We start from the raw sequence: 16,803 nt of genomic DNA, 5'->3' as shown, positions 1-16,803 counted from the left end.
AACTTGCCTTGCATGTCTTCCAACTACACTTCTTGCATGTGTTTAATGTTTGCTCAAAATAACACAGGCTACCAAACAAAATAATACAAGAACATAGAGTACTCCGCGGTACATAGTACAAGGCTGGACAGTCCAGCGCAGTACTCTCGCAGTCTACTGGAGTCTCGCTGCAGGACCCTCCTACTTTGGTGACCAATGTAATTAGAGTATATACACACACACACACACACACACACACACACACGCGCGCCAGGTCGAGCATACTGATGCATGCACCAGAGCATGAACATTGGATTTCTTTTGCTTGTCACAAATGCTGACCTTTAACTGTCAAATAAATATCAATCACATAAGTAAAATTAAAAGTGAGGCAGAAAACTACACCCATACGGGCTAAACGCCAGTATTCCAATGTACCAGACTTAAAAACTGTAAAAGACATTTTAATGTTTCTGGTATCCAAAGTGCTTTGAACAGTTCACTGAAGCCAAACCACTGGTGGCGGTGTTGACCTCTGGCTTCTCCAAAAAAGGGAAGCAAGTCAAAGAAGTTCCACTTCAATCAAAATTAAACACAAATGCTTTACTTCTCTTTTGGAGACACCATTTTATTAAGCAATTAGAATAACAGTACATCACAAGACAAATGTGTATTTAAAAAAAACTGATCTTTATTTAAACCCGCACTACACTGTCAGAGTGTACAGTACAACATAGTAACAGGGCAATACTGGCATGAAAATACAACTTTCAATTTCATCTCTATAGGGCAAAGAGGAAATAAGTCTTTATCCTTTTGAAACCATGTTATTATCAAATATTACCCCAAAGTATTGTGTACCACTCAAATGTACTTATGTTTAGATGCATCACAAGCCACAAAATATTGAAAGACTGCACTTCTTGAAGAAGCTTTACTGTAATAATGGAGGTGAGAGTGGGGAACAAAAAACATTTATAGAAAATATTAAAAAAAACAGGTTTCTAAAAATGTCCCAAAGCCTTTACATAAAAATTTCCAAACATCACAGTTGCATGTGTACAATAGAAATATTACAAGGACTCTTCTGGACTGGCTCCACATGATTGTGGCAGAGCTATCTACAAAATGTGTGTAGAGCAGGACGTCTGCTCTCAGGCGTACATGTCCTCACGGTCCGCATTATAGATCTCACCCTCCTGCAGTGAGGCAAAGTTTAGGAAGTGCGAGGGCCGGTGGACTTCATGGTAGAACTCCTTCGGGTTGGCCAGCTGCAGGTCGTACTTCATGTTGGGGTCATGGCGAACACCTGGAACAAGACCAACAAAAATTGTTTAATCACCAATTCTTTCACATGCATGACGTTACATCACATTCGACTTGAGAAGCCTTCATTTATAAATATACAAAAAATAAAATGTAATCTAATGAAAGTGAAACATAAGTTCCTCTAATAAAAATCTATGGTTACTGACCCATGAAGTTGTAGTTCCAGGACACCTGCCCAGGCACCATGAAGAAGCCCAGGAAGCGATCAGAGAGCAGCATCTGCACCCTTTCATAGTGGGATGGTAGGTAGCCTTTAGGGTTGTTGCCCTTGTCTGTGTTCTGCCGGCCCCACTCATAACCGCTGGGTGTCAGTTTGTAGGCTGTAAGAGTGCATGAGCCCGGGGTGAAGCTGAAAACAAAAGGTAAAACAACATATTTTAAGAAACAATAAACAACCACCCCATCACTATGTGGTTGTAACCGTCACACATCTCTCAATGTCAGCAGGTAAGCAACAGCGCACAGATGTAGGAGCAAATAGGCCGGTACACATCTGGAATAGAGACTTCCATGAAACATACCTGCAAGTAATGATGATGGTCTTCTCTCCGTCCCAAGAAGGGTTGTCAGCCATGACCTTGGCGTGGGTGGTCACGTCCTGTGGGGACAACTGGGGCGACTCATTAGGCTGGGTATGTATCCAGCCGAGGGGCTCCATTTCCTATTTGGAGAAAAGGCAAAACATTTGAAATTGTTGGTATAACTAACAGTTACAAAGCAGTGAGTGCAACTAACGAGCAAGTAAGAATGAGCTGGAAGAATCTCAAGCTGCACGTTTCACTTACTTTAAGGTATTCATGACCAGGCAGCTGGTTGGGCAGGTGGACAGTCTGGTGTGTCCCCCACTGTGGCACCATGACGATGCAACGAATCTCCTTCACCTGGGGGTTGTCTGGTGGACTGGTGCCATACAGGTAGCCTGCAATCTGGAACCACACAGTGCACATCAGTATCCACAGTTTGCTTTACTTTGCACAGACTTGATGAGACCTTCAGATAGAGATGTCACGGTATGCATCTGTATAATAATTTAGATTTATGTCAAAAGGAAAGAGTCATTCAATCAACAGCAGTACTATGAATCCTACCTGTGCTCGCAGATCTGAGATGCAGATGAACTTCTTGAGGACGTTCTTGGGCAGGATGTAGGTGTAGCCCGTCTCCTTGATGTCATCAGATGACACGTAGATGTGGTTGGTTCGGAGGTGGAGATTGGCAGCAGATATGGCCCTGACAGTTGAAGCACAAGGAACATTAAAGCCAACTGAGATGGAAACCAAATGTTAGGATTACCAAGTTAACCAATTACAACAATAAACTCAGATGGCTATTTTTCTTAATGGATAATAAACTCATTTCCGAGTAAAGAAATGCCTCAAAACAAATTCAAATAAACAGCTTACCTGACTCTCCATTCGGTCTTAGAGGAGAAGGTCTGGGTCTCATAGTTGGAGGTGGTGGAGGTGATGATCTCATCACCGTGCTTGTTGACAGTGCGGGTCTGCGTGGCAGTGAGCTGCGACTGCTCTTTGGTCTGCTTCTCAATCTCAGCGATCTGCTGGCGCTGCTGTGATGGAGCAGAGATCTCCATACCCAGGATGATGTCACGGATCTCAGACTGGGTCAGCGAGGCCACGTTCACACTGGATGAAGGGAAGGGAAGCATTGATTCCTTACTAGATACAAGTCTGGATTTAATTATGTTCTATGAAGTTACTGAACAGAGAAACATACTGTATTTATTTCAGGCAAATATTCAGTCCATGATGTAATACTCACTTGTTCTTTTTGCCATAATCTGCCAAAATGAGATCTTTGAGTTGCACTTCCACCTTGATCCACTCCTCGTCAGTGAGCGTGGGCCAGATGTGATGAGGCTCGGTGATTGTGGTCTTGTCAGGTTTCAGGATCACTTTGGCGCGGTCATTGTTGACGTGGAGCGCTCTCAGGATCAGGATGAGTCGAGAGAAGGCCTAGAGATTGGGACAGACCACAAAGCACAAACTATTTACACAGAGGATAAGTTGATGTGCACTCCAATACATTCTGTTGGGAAACAGTATGGATCAGCTCAGGTTTACAATACAAAGATAACTTGAGTATGATCCATTTAATCCTAGTTTTTATCTTATTGGGGTATAGAGTGATTCTCACTGTGTACGATGAGATGGTCTTGAGCCAGTCGTCGTAGAGGTTGAACAGCACCATCTGAGGCTCTGTAGCCTTCAGGATCAGGTCTCCAAACTTCTCCACCTTCAGACAGGCCTGGAAGGGCAGCTGCAACTCAGAACCTTTGATCACGATGTTGGGGAAGTCAAGCAAGTGGACCTGCACAGAGAGAACAATAGCATTAGATCTGGAAAGCATTGGAGATTTCATCCAACATTCAGAAATGACACTGATGATTCCTCAAGGCTTGTGATTATTAGAGTGATTATTAGCATGAAAGAGCCTCACCTCCAGAGGGTCCAGCATGCCCTTCCTGGTTACAATGATCTGTTTGGGCTGCTCCTCCACGGGGAGGGAGCGAATCAGGGCCGCCACTTCTTCAGCTGTCTTCCATTTGGCCAGCTGCAGAGATAAAGCAAGAATGAGCAACTTCAGTGTGTCTAGTCACTTAAGAGGTTGAAAGTGTTTGAGTGCATCTGTGTCACTTAATTGGAGTACTATAGTTAAGGACTTCATAAACAAACAAATTAAAATAGTTAGTCAACCAGTATTGATAAAATGGCATATCATCCAATCTCTTAATGCAATTAATTTAGTTGCATTGTTTCTATAATACAAAAAATTGAGCAAAACCAATATAAAAATGCCACAGTAGGAGGCATTTTCTCTTAACACACAAAAAAATGTTTTTGTTCTCCAACAAATAATGAGGATTCTGAATGAATCCATACAGCAGAGCTGTTGATAGTTAAAGTGAGTGGTGGAGCAGAGCAGGCTCGTACCTGTCCCAGACGTTTCTGTCCGGCCCACACAGATGTGTGAATGATCTTGAGGAAAAGCTGACCGGTCCTGGGGTTGAAGATGAAAATTGCTCCATTGATGGGCTTTGTGGTCAAATTACCCTCAAAGGTCTGTTGAGATAGACAAAGCATAAATGTGACTAAATTAAGAGGATACATTTGTATATTCATATGCAAAAGAAATGTACTAAGACACTTCATTTAAAACATTAATTTCTAAACAAATAGTGTCCTGTGGGGGGGAAATGGCATGCCGCTCTCACCTTGTGGATGGTGACTCTGTACACGTTGGTGTCATCTACAAACCAGATGATCTGGTTGGAGAAGAGTTCACCATAGTTCTGCGAGGACAGGTAGGGCTCAGTGGGCTCGGAGGAGTACAGCTGCAGACCTTTGCGGATGCGCTCTCTGAGCACATACAGGGCAGGGTTGGCCTTCATGATCTTGGCCATGGCCTGCTGGATCAGAGGCTTGCTTCCAGGGAACCAGTTACCATAGGCACTGTAAAGGAGATAAAACGACAAAGAGTTAAATACCAACATTGATATTTCCTCTGTTGATACTCAGATAATAAAACACTTCATGGAACTCAGAGTACATCTACCCAACAACACCATTTGAACTGATTTATTATTGAAAAAAAACAAGTTAGGACGCTAGTGTGAAGACTTTCAAGGAAACTGCAGAGCGTACTTGTTGATATGAACAAGTAGATGCCAAAATCCAGGCAATGCTGTAAAGCATTTGCCATACGATACTAGTTATTTTACATATAATATTTCAGTTACTGTAATAGTTAGAAGTTATTCCGTGTGTGTGTGTATAAATACAATATTTCAGTTATTATAGTTTCTTTAAAAAAAAAAAGTATTGCTCATTTATAATACTTGTTTTGGATTTTTTGTCTCTTCTTTGCACTTCACACTCTGCTGCTGTAATCCTGTAAAGTTCCCCACTGCAGGACTAATAAAATATAATCTTATCTTACATCCATGACACACTTGGGATCACTTTATAATCCCTCAACAAAAAAACAAAACAATGCTTCACCCTTTTCAACCAACAAATACATGCTTCTTTGTTACATGTAGCCAAGATAACTATGCCAGCATTAGCCTTTTAGTAAAAAACAATCTGTATCCGTCATGGTCATGTACCTGTGGAGATTGTAAGCCAGGTCGATGGCAATGAGCACCCCGGTGGGGGAGGGGTAGATACTCATGTTGTCGGTGGTGTAGTCCAGGAACTTGGCCCTGGCGTATCGCTCGATGTCATGCGAGTCATAGTCACCCCAACGCAGCTGGATGTCAATCCAGTACTTCTGTGTGGTGGTGCTGTCCATCACATCCCTGTAGGAGGAGGTGCACATTTTAATTCATAGAAGACTAGATAAAGGAGCTTTACAAATTTTCCACTATGAGTTTGCAAAAAACATTGTGTCTTCAGAGCATCTAGTGTAACTGAATGTACTCAGTTCTATTTTCTCTGAAAGCAAAAGTCATGTAGAGATAGCTTGGAAAGTCATACTTTGAGTCGGCCAGCAGAGATGGTCTAGAGACGTTCCACTTGTATGATGCGAAGAGGAGGATGTCTGCACAGGATGAGTTCATCTTGTACGACTTCCTGGGGTGGATGGTCTCCTTCTGCACAGTCTCAATCTCGAGAGCATCCAGCTCTTGATCAAACACCTGAAAACAAACATGGAAATAAAATTGTATTGAGGGAAGAACAATCACAAAGCAAGTGAAAACCTATTTTAAGAATACATTTCAACTGCTACCCTTCTGCTGTGATGTTGAGTGAAAACCTCCAATAAAATGATAAAAAGCAATAAAAACCTACCTGACAGAGATCCATGACAACGCTCTCATGAATCTTCTGCCACAAGTGAGCCCTGAAGATCTGGATGAGGGAGATCTTCAGTGTTGGGATCTTGCCGTGCATAAAGATTCCTGTCAAGTCAAGTTGCACCTGGAAACCCACATACACCTAAAGACAGAACAGGAAATGTAAGACAGACATGTTTAGACCATTAAGACGTTCTTCATTCAGGACTTCTTCAGGAACATCAAAATAAATTGATGGGGGAATTGATACATTTACAAATGTTGGTTGTACTAACGTTAGCTCTGTTGATGGTTGGTGACCACCAAAGTGTGAAGCGACGGTTGGGGATTTGGTTCAGACCAGAACGCTGGGCATTGGTCAGCTTCTTCCATTTCATGGACTCCTCAAAGCCACTGGCCTTTTCCCTAAAGACCAGAAATTGAGACAATTGCATTTTTTTTAAATGAAGGAATAAAATCATCTTGAAAAATCAGCTCCATGGATATCATTGTTATGGGAGGAAAATAAAGTTTCTCAGGTAACACACAAAAGAAATGCTCTTCTTTTGAGAGTCGTTTGAGCCCTAAAATGATCAAATTCTTATTTCTCTTCTATTCTCCGACTACAAGTCTTCTTAGTATCAAGGTGCTCTCACCAGAAGAGACCCTCCCAGGTGGGAAAGTAAGTGCCTTTGAAGAGTGTGTGTTCCAGGATGCCCTCCACTCCACCCAGAGCCTGGATCATGTCTGTGCGGTAGTTGTTCAGGTTCCACAGTTTGCCATCGTGCCTCTGGTGAGTCCACCAGAACGGATTCTGCTTCAGCACCTGTACTCATTCAAGACAGAGACATCATCAGATATCTGCATGTTGGCGTCAAAATGCTACTTTTTAGTATATCAACAAGCAAATTGTAATATTACAAATAAATGCAAAATATCAGATCCCTGTCAAATAATTTCATCCCAAGACCCTTTTCCCTTCAACCCATCAGTGGTGTCGCCATCATACCTGGTACTGTTTGAAATCTGTCCTGACTCTCCAGCCTTTGTCATATGCCAGTGTGTGTCTGTCCTTCTGGAAAAGTGTGTTGATACGGGGGATTCCTCTGTCCCATGAGTCCTCCAAATCTTCTAGGGTCAGACGCCTGAAATACAGCAAACACTGCTATTTTCCATGTCTAAGTTCAGCTCATCTTTGTGAAAATACTATTCGATCAGGGCTGAACAGCTGATCCTATGAATCCAACAAATGTCATCATTGACAAGCTGATTTGATTAAAACAATACCTGTTCTGGGCGATAGCCTCCTGTCTCTTGAGGGCATACTCGGCCCAAACCCTCTGGGAGTCGATGAACTCACTCTCCCATGGCTGAATGTAACGATACAAGTTGGGAATCAGCTGGTCTTCCTCGTGGCTCATTCCTGACCTGAAGTGGGTGATTCCCACATCTGTCTGCTTGGACCACCTGGAAGAGAGGAATTTAAGTCCAGTTTAATTTAATAATTTACTGCCAAGAGATCAAAACAACAGCCTGCATGCTGACTTACCGAAGGTCAGACTGTGGAATAAGCACGTGGCCCATTGACAGCATGCCAAGGCCACCCAACTCTTTGGGAGTGTAGAAGACGACAGGTGGGAAGCGACTAGGCATTTTAGAGTTCAGGCCAATCTTGATACGCGTCTGGATCTTGTTCTCACACTTCACCAGCAGGTCTAGGAGCTCCTGGGTGTTGACCACAGCCTCACGGAAGTATGTCATCAGACCGATCAGAGCCGTGTTCCATTTGTTCACAATCTGGAGGTAAAGAGAATACATAATGAACTCTTCTGACAAGGTAATTATTACTTTTTTAACATCACATGGTACACTAGTTATTTGGGAGAAGGCTGTCAACCAACCTTAGTGAATGTGGTGGATCCAGAGGCCATCAGGATCTGACGCACTCTGTTGTGGAAGCGCTGCATTGATTCATCATCCACACGCAAGAAACACTGCGCTGTCCTCTCTTTGGTTACCTACACATAATACAATTCAGAGAACTTAAAAACAGGAATGTGATTATGTCCACTTTAAGAAAGTACTGTAATGAATCAGAACGCTGTCGGCCGATATTCAAAGCCCAGGTATTGGATTGGTGCATTACTTGCTAACGTAACAGATTATTTTATTGGGGCATCAATTCCTCACCTCGTTCTGGAGGTTCCACACACCATCCTTGTGAGTAAACTCCTCATAGCTGGTGCGGCACTTTGGCAAGATGCGGCACTCAAAACCACACATGTTAAAGAGCAGGTTGGGGTTGTCTTTGCTGTAAACCGAAACAAAGCTGTTCTCCCACTGGACAGTAGTCACTGATCTGGGCAGGCGGTTCTTGATGTCCCAGAACACGGCACGTCCCCTGAGAAGAATACGATTAGAAAAGATATTACGGTTATTTGTCTCTAAAGCTGGTAATAATAGTATATAATTTCCAATATAATAATATACTACTAGTTTAAGAGGTGGAACTCACAGGTTAACATCGTGCTTCATCAGTCTCATGCGGGCATCTCGGGGCCAGCACTTCTTGTTGTTATAACCCACTATGTTCTCATTGTTGGGGTCTGGGTGCTCCGTCAGGTACCTCTGAATCAGATCCCTGGCCTCATCAGCAGAGAACCTGGTGGACCCACGAAAGAGCCGCAACTTAGAATTAATCAACAAAAACCTCTTTTCATTACCGTTCATAAATATGTACCTTTTGACAGCAAAGACAGAAGGAAAGGCAGCTTGTGTTGCCAAAAAGCAATATTAGATTAGATATTCCATTATTAGTCCCGCAGTTCGAAAATGTGCAGGATTACAGCAGCAAATAAGGTAAAGTGCACACAGACATAGTAAAATCAAAACAAGTAATATAAATAAACAGTAAAAAACAAAACAATCTACAAAAGCCTGGTTAGGAAGGTCTTTCTCATTTTAGGGCTTCAAGGTCACCTGAAGAAGATGTGGATGCGGTCGATGTAACGGCAGTAAAGTCTGATCGGGTGGGCACTCTCCGTGGGTGTGTCTTGGAAACTGAGGAAGTCATTGGGCATCTGAGGTGGGCCGGCCATCTCACTGGCACGGTGCAGGCCCAGCACCAGCAGGTCCATCACCAGGCCATAGTACTGTACAATGAACGAGGCAAACTGGAGCCCCCTGATAATACCGTAGGAGTTGGTGTGGTTCATATCCTAGATGGACAAGAGTCAATAAAGGAAAAGAGTAAGATAAAGTACAAGTAAATACAGAATGTATGTATATCTAAAACACATGAGTGAGTGTGTTTACCTTATAGTTGATGACCACGTTGTTCTTGGCTGTCATGTAATCAGCGATGTTGTGGTCAACAATAAGACGCAGCAGCCTGTTGAGCAAAGTTAAATCTATCTTCTCATACATCTTCTCATAGCGGGACTCCAGCATCACGTTGCACTCTCCCTCTGTGGTCTCCCACACGTCCTGCAAGTTGTTGATGCCTGAGGAGGATTAACAAAAAGACAATGTTTTTACTTTTGTTTTCTCTTAACAAAATGAGTTATCAGATGAGATTCATGTTATTAGCAGTTTGATTCCACCTAAAGCCATACTGACGTTTTACATAAAACAGTAAACACTATCATTGGTTCTGACCTTGGCACCACTTGTACACCAGGAGTGGTGGTGGTTCAGTGTCAGCAGGTTTAATCCAGGGTGGAAAGAGGCGTCTCTTGTCTGCCTCGTACCACAGGTACTGATCAAGGTAGGCATCGGTGATCTTCTCCAGGGGCTCTACGTCATACACGGGCACCAGGTGACTGTACAAGTCCATGAACTCGATACCCACCTAAAAAGAAAAAGTAGGTCTTAGGCTGACGGGAATTAAATATGATGGTTTAAGACCAGTGTCAAACAGCAACATTAAATTCAAAGCTTTGATAGTCGGCTTATAGCAAACTTGCCCTGCAGTGGTTTACAGAAAGTTTGCTGTTGACATCCATTCTTATCACTTTTTCTTGCCAATAATCTAATGAAACAAGCAGTTCAGCAAAGGAATTTTCATCCCTGGACAATAAATAGTTAACATGTTTTCCCTATAACTTATGTTTACAACCAAAGCTGTTACAACAGAAACTTCACAGTTTACAAAAAATATCACCACTTGGTCATTACCTCTTTGAAGGCTCTCTGGGTGAGCAGGTGACGTTTGATCCTGGACAAGGCCTCGTGAGGATTGTCGTAAGCCTGCTCAATCAGCCCCAGCTCCTCCCTCTGACTCTGGTTCAGACGAGACTTCACACTGAGGGACGAAGAAACACAAACAATAATGTAGAAAACAACATTCTGGCAGTTGCTGATGAAGTTGTTAATGTTGAAACTGTGTTTTTACCTGTACGCCTCCTTGAGCCTCTCCAAGGCCAAGATGAGCAGCTTGGTGTCATGTTTGTAGGACAGTGGAGGGAAAGGGATGGGCGAGAACCGCCGACTCTCCAGCCAGTGAACAGTGGTGGTGTAAATGGCTACCGCCTCTTCAGCTGTGATGTAGGGGCCATCCTGTAGGCAGGACAAATACACTTCATAAAAAAATATGGCAAAATGCAATGAACGTGGGCTTCAGTATTCATTTATTAAGTTATTTAAAAAAACTATTTGAACAGCTTAATGTAAAGAAGAATGTAGACACATTATCAGAAGCAATATCTGAATGGTGAGGAGCCAACTGCAGCTGCAGCCACAGATGAATACAAGACACACTATTCATTTTAATATTCCTCAAGTTCTTACGCACAAGCAAGCAGACCAATGCAAGTGCGCCTTTGTAAGAGGATTTCATTCAAAACTATAATAAAATATTGACAGAGCAAAAAACAAAGAAATACAACTTTTTATTTATATAATTTTCCTTTTCCCTCTGTGCGTTACCTTCAGGTAGTTGTGCTGTCTCTCCTGCTCAGCTTTCAGGTACAGACGAGTCAGCCTCCCCAGGTTCTTCTTGCACACCGTCTTGTCCACAGTGGCTCCACGGCGGATTCGCTCACGGTTGTAGTGGGCAGTGTTGGTCCACCAGTCAGCTTTAGCCTTCACGTAGCGCAGGATCATGTTCTCGATGGGAGTGGGCAGGCCTGGCACCTGTAATGAAAGTCCGGCAAATCCAAAATTCAAACAAAACAATGCTTTAAGGATTCTGTGATTAATCATCGTCTTAATAACAAACCATCCCCTCTCCCATATCACGCTCAGCTACAGTGGAAGTAATCTCTGTAATGCACTGACCTTCCAGGGGATGTTGGCCTTCCAGCACCTCCAGGACTCACTGAGGTGCTGCAGGATGGTTCTGGCCTTGTTCTGTTTGATGCCTTCGGGCATCATGTCCAAGATGTCATGCATCACAGCGGCACGCAACTCGAGGTCAAAGTGAGATTCCACCCGCTGTTTGGTGACAGTCTTGGCTACACCCTTGGAGTGACGTCCTGTTAGGGCAATTGAAAACAGTTGCTTAAATGTTGTTGTTTTGTTCCTGAAAACGCAAACCGCTGAGCATCATTAAATTGTAGTGCCGAAATGAAAATGGCCACCACAAAAACATGACTGTATATTCAAACCTTCGAACTGCCTGGCAAGCAGATTTCCCAGCCACCTCTCCAACAGTGGAGTGATTCCCCTCATGAAGAACAGCCACACTCTCCAGCCGGGAGCCCAGAAGCCACAGCCTGGACCTTTGCCCACAGGACCCTGTTGAAAAAGAGAAAATCATGATCCAAACTTATGGTGGCAAGCAAAAGAAAATGTTATTGGTTTGTGGAAGAGCTTTCTATTGTCACCAAATATAGTATCTCAAATACACAAACAATTGGCAAATTGTATACACAGAGTGTTTACTTACAGTGTTGAACCGGTAGTAGATGAGATGCTTCAGATCTTTGCACATTCGGATTTGTCTCATCAGCTTGTACTTGTAGCGGTACATGCCTGTCAGCTGACCCACATGGGCAAAGATGTACTGCAAACCATCAGATAGCTACAACACAGAGGAACAATTCGGGGATTAGTCAACTGTGAAATGACTGTAAAATAACAAATATTAAAACATCACCACCACTGAAATCAATAAAAACAATCAAGAACAGCTTAACAGTAGTGCTTGGCCCCAATATTCAGTTTGTTGGGTAAGTTTTTCAATGTTGGGCACGGTGCGTAATGCTGTAGCCAGATGAGTGTGCTGCAGATTCAAATGCATTGCTGAACTAACCTGGAAAGCATCAACGTTTCCCAGTCTGTACTGCACATGGCTGTCCACCACCAGCTTGCTGAGACGCAGAACCTCTCTGCACAAGTGAAAGGCGTTACCGAATCGGGACTTCTTTCTTTCCTGGGGGACAGAAACAAGAACACAGTTGTAAGTCAACCATTAAATATTAGAGTGCTGTTGGCATAAAAATACAATACGGCACTTTTAATAAAAAAAGGCCCGTAGTCCATGTTTTTAGCTTACTTTTGTGAGTAAACTTTAAACCAAAAGAATAACAAGAATATTCTACGTTCAGAGCATCGTTTAACCTACATTCTTATTGTTCATTTAGGCACGATACAATGTTGTCAACAACAAAAACACCAGATGATCAACCCTGGAGATTGTACCTTTGTGGTCAGTGTCTTGACGGGCTTCAGGTTGAAGTTGTAGTCAAGATGCAGGTAGTTGAGGTTCTTACGGTGGATAAGCAGATTGAGCATGTTGTAACCCTGTCTGCAAACCTGCAGACCGACCTCCACCCAGTCCAGCTTGGTGGACTGAAAGAACTTGGTGGCCTTGAAAGAGCGGAACAGATACCTGGAAAAAAATATAATGTTTTTATACAGAAGAAAAACATTGATGAGCTAAACATTTGTTTTATTAAAACAGCTTAATTAGAAAGACAGGTTCAAAGGAAATCTAAATAAAGTGTCCAAGGATGCTCACCTCTTCTTTTGGGCTTTAGGTGGTCTGTGTTTGAGAGCATTGAGCACATAGTACTTCAGCAGTTTCTGGTATGACACACGCACTTTCACTGGCTGTCCTGCAGGGCAGTGCTCACGGTACCTGGAAGATAAATTTACAACTTCCATTTTGAATTTCTCAAAAATTACCATTTTACATCAGAATGAGATTCCCACAAAGCGGTTTTCAATCTGTAAATGATGACACATTTAGTCTTATTCCAAAATGTTGGTAGTTTGCTCACCAGTTCTTGATCAGGGGGATATCTATGGCACGCCTTGTGCGCCCAGATCGGAGGTTGAAGGGTCTCGGTGCCCACAGCAGAGCGATGCCATTAGCAGTGTTGTCTGTGTAGAGTGGGGTCTCCTTGAGCAAGGGCTCTGCATACTCAGGAAGCTCAAACTCCTCATCGTCATCAGGCAGAGGCTCCTGACTCTGTTCAGGAAATTACAATGAGAATTTAAGAGTGAGTAAAAGAATGCTGGAGTTTTACCCCAATTTTAATTTAAAAATAATTACAAGCAATATCTGAATGGTGAGGAGCCAACTGCAGCTGCAGCCACAGATGAATACAAGACACACTATTCATTTTAATATTCCTCCAGTTCTTACGCACAGGCAAGCAAACCAATGCAAGTGCGCCTTTGTAGGAGGACTTTATTCAAAATTTTACATGTGATGTAAGAGAAAATGGATAATCAGCAACAATCCTCCACACTTACCTTGACAGAATGTCTGTGTGAAATGGGGTTGATCAGCGGATCGAAGTAGAACGCTGGGAGATCTGGATCCTCCGTCTTGATAAACACCACGTTGGGTGTATGATACCTGCAAGGGTAAAGTTCAGAGGATCTACTCATGTCTGACAGTAAATGTAGTCATTGCATTTGCAAAGACGTTCAGCAGCAAGTTACATCTGAATATTTTTCATTTAAATGTTCAATGAACAGCACCTTAAAGAAACAACTCATTTATTTCATTGATTTCTTTCTTTCTTACCAGGTGAGGTGGACATGGTGCGGCAAGTTGTTGTACAGGTAGGGGAAGGCGATTTTGTACTCTGTCCTGATGGGCTGTCGAATGATGATCTTGTTGATGTCATTGAACTCATTCCAGTCTTCATCCCTGCAGGAGAAACAGAGGATCAGCTAAGGCTCACATCTTATACTCCTAGTTGTTTTGCTTTGGTAAAACAAAATTCCATTTAAACAATTAGATGAAATACGCATCTTGAAAATGAATAAAAAGTCGAACAAAGATTATAATATTCATGAGGTGGTCATGCCATGTGCCCTCCATAATGCAATAGAATTAACAGTATGTATGTCTATAGTCTATTAGAGGGAAGAAGTCCTTACTGGAGGTTGATGTCCCTAACCAGTGGCTCAAACTTTGGTCCTCCAGGGATGGCCATATTCAAGGCCTTGGAAGTGAAGAAGGCCTTGAGGTCAAACAGATAGAAGTAATTGAAATCCACAAGGTCCGTGAGCAGCTGATTGGCCAGACGGTACAGTGTGGACATCATGGGCAGCGTGAACTGCCAGCGACGGTAGGTGGTGCCATTCACAAACCTGAAGAGGGCATAAATGATTTATTGTTCGATTCTGCTAGACACACATCAGCTGAAAATGTAAGACTTAACAGAGTGATGCGATGGCTTACTTGGCAGTGTCTTTGAGGGGTTGGTGCTCATAGAGCCACTCTGCAACTGAAGAGTCCTCCTCATTGTCCAGCTCCATCTGGATTGCCTCTAGTGGTTCCACATCAAGGATGTTGTCAGCGTAGTCCAGCGGTGGTTCCTCATCATCAAATGGTGGAAAGCGCATCCGCTTGAAGTGCCGACGATCCCGCTTCTCACGCCGCATCATGATCCACATGGTGCTGGTGGAGGGTAAAGCATACCAAAGATTAGATATACATTTGAAATACAAATAGTAGAATGCACTTGATGTGCACTTTTCAAACTTGCAAGCGCCATGTACTACTAACATGGTAACACAAACATCACTCTCTCTCTTACCCCCACTGGGCGATGTAGACCGGCTCGATGACCCAGGGGATTTCATTCACAAAGGAAATAGCTCCAGTTATGTGGTAGAGGACTGGCACATCTCTGATCTGTTCCCAGGGCATTGGCATGTTTTCCAGCAGCTTCAGTACAGCATGGGGCATGTACTTGAGGGCACTGTTCAACAAAAAGAAAGCTACAGGATAAGCTGTGGCAGTGATGACATATTCTTTTAGCAAAGAATCGTTAAGCAAAGAATTTAAAACATACATATATATTGTACAACAAAAACAATTCATTGTAAGACTACAGTGTGCATTAAAATCTACCATAGGTACTTCTGAGAAAGCTCTATTTAGAATTGTAAATTATTTCTTTACTATGGTGTGAATCATATTTACCCGAGATACACCCTCTTGTCATGGCGAAACTTTCTATTCGTCATGTCTCCATGGTCCCTGATGATCTTGCGGACATGTTCAGGTGGCATGTCTTCTTTCTGTGCATCCACAAAGCCAAACTTTCTCTTTTCTGAGTAGCGCTTTGCCTGCAAATGCTGCCATTTTCTTGCTGTACATTTGGAGGAAATTTAAAACAAAATGATTTCTGTGCACTTGTGATATAACATTGTAGTTTTGACCACTCCATGAAAGTGATGCATTGAGTGAAAGCCAAACATACCTTTCTCTTGCAGTTTTTCTTCAGACATGTAGTCCGGGATAGGCACAGGAGGAGGTACACCTGGGGGCATCCCTACAGGGACCCCTCGGTAGGGGAAGGTAGCTGCCATGGCGCGTCACTACTAATAACAAAACCATAAATTAGCACTCGCCTTCAATGTGTTGTCTGCATGTAGTTTTGACTTCATGCTATCAAGTAGTGGGGTTACAGGTTTGAGGTTACAAATCACATGTAAATGATTAACCTGCCCATTACAGCAACATTAATGCAAACCTCTCTATTAAATTCGCAAAGTTTGCGAAATCACTCAATTTAAATGAATCTTGTTAATTCAATACAAACTGGTAATCGTCATGAAAGATTTTCCACATCATCTCAACTAACCAAGTAAAACCAACACGACCATTCATTTGTTTAAGGGTTAGCCTGCTAGCTTAACAACATGGCTTCCGTACGGCGCAGCGTTGTGTAAACATTTTATATCTCTAGACTTCGCTCAATAACCGCTCGGTAAACTCCACAGTGCAACATACAATCAAAGTATTATTTACAATAAACGGCAAGTTCACAAGAAAACAAGTCAACGTCGGCCCTCTAACGTGAGTAGCTCAACGTTAGTTAGGCCATGCGTGGAAGTAGCGGCTAGCTAGCTAGTGAACTGAAAGAACGAGCCGCTAACGGCTGAATGCTTGAAAACGCTCTCAAACCTACGCACCTCGCCGCCTCCACTCCGTGTAAGGTATTAACGTTGAAGACAGCCGCGTTCCACACAAACTCGGCTACCACAACATTTCTCTTTCAAAGTTGTTTCGTCCTTTTTTCCGATTCACCGTTGTGTTGATTTGTCTTCAGAAAACCGCACGACGGACAACGGCGGCCACACGATGAACGTAAAACGCTGGAACTCACAGAGAACATGTACGCCGGATATAAGTACGTCATATAACTAAATGGTGATGGCTCTACGTCGAAAAGTACGCAAACGTTGGAGAAGCGCAATTTTGCAAGTACCCGGATTACACCGATTTCGGA

General features: G+C 42.9%; 1 protein-coding gene across 1 annotated transcript; it reads right to left on the bottom strand.

Annotated features, from left to right (window-relative positions):
* Window positions 1-592: 592 nt before the first annotated feature.
* Window positions 593-16,618, bottom strand: prpf8 (pre-mRNA processing factor 8). Its single transcript, XM_079225401.1, has 43 exons — window positions 16,487-16,618; window positions 15,772-15,889; window positions 15,492-15,660; window positions 15,103-15,267; window positions 14,745-14,963; window positions 14,441-14,653; window positions 14,082-14,207; window positions 13,805-13,910; window positions 13,327-13,517; window positions 13,065-13,184; window positions 12,746-12,935; window positions 12,357-12,476; window positions 11,991-12,125; window positions 11,710-11,839; window positions 11,381-11,577; window positions 11,030-11,236; window positions 10,497-10,660; window positions 10,280-10,406; window positions 9,761-9,953; window positions 9,419-9,606; window positions 9,083-9,321; window positions 8,619-8,765; window positions 8,294-8,504; window positions 8,005-8,121; window positions 7,653-7,900; window positions 7,391-7,570; window positions 7,113-7,248; window positions 6,760-6,929; window positions 6,400-6,529; window positions 6,120-6,266; window positions 5,805-5,965; window positions 5,435-5,626; window positions 4,541-4,778; window positions 4,260-4,388; window positions 3,766-3,879; window positions 3,463-3,636; window positions 3,088-3,281; window positions 2,712-2,951; window positions 2,397-2,538; window positions 2,094-2,234; window positions 1,830-1,969; window positions 1,455-1,657; window positions 593-1,288 (listed from the first exon to the last, which is right to left on the bottom strand). Exons 2-43 carry the CDS (start codon window positions 15,878-15,880, stop codon window positions 1,134-1,136), a joined length of 7,017 nt encoding a protein of 2,338 aa, XP_079081527.1. The 5' UTR covers window positions 15,881-15,889; window positions 16,487-16,618; the 3' UTR covers window positions 593-1,133.
* Between the last annotated feature and the right edge of the window lie 185 nt (window positions 16,619-16,803).

Source organism: Taurulus bubalis (genome assembly GCF_910589615.1).
Source record: "Taurulus bubalis genome assembly, chromosome: 10".
Taxonomy (NCBI): domain Eukaryota; kingdom Metazoa; phylum Chordata; class Actinopteri; order Perciformes; family Cottidae; genus Taurulus; species Taurulus bubalis.
The sequence above is the reverse complement of the archived record's forward strand: the minus strand, read 5'-3'. Positions and strand labels throughout refer to the sequence as shown.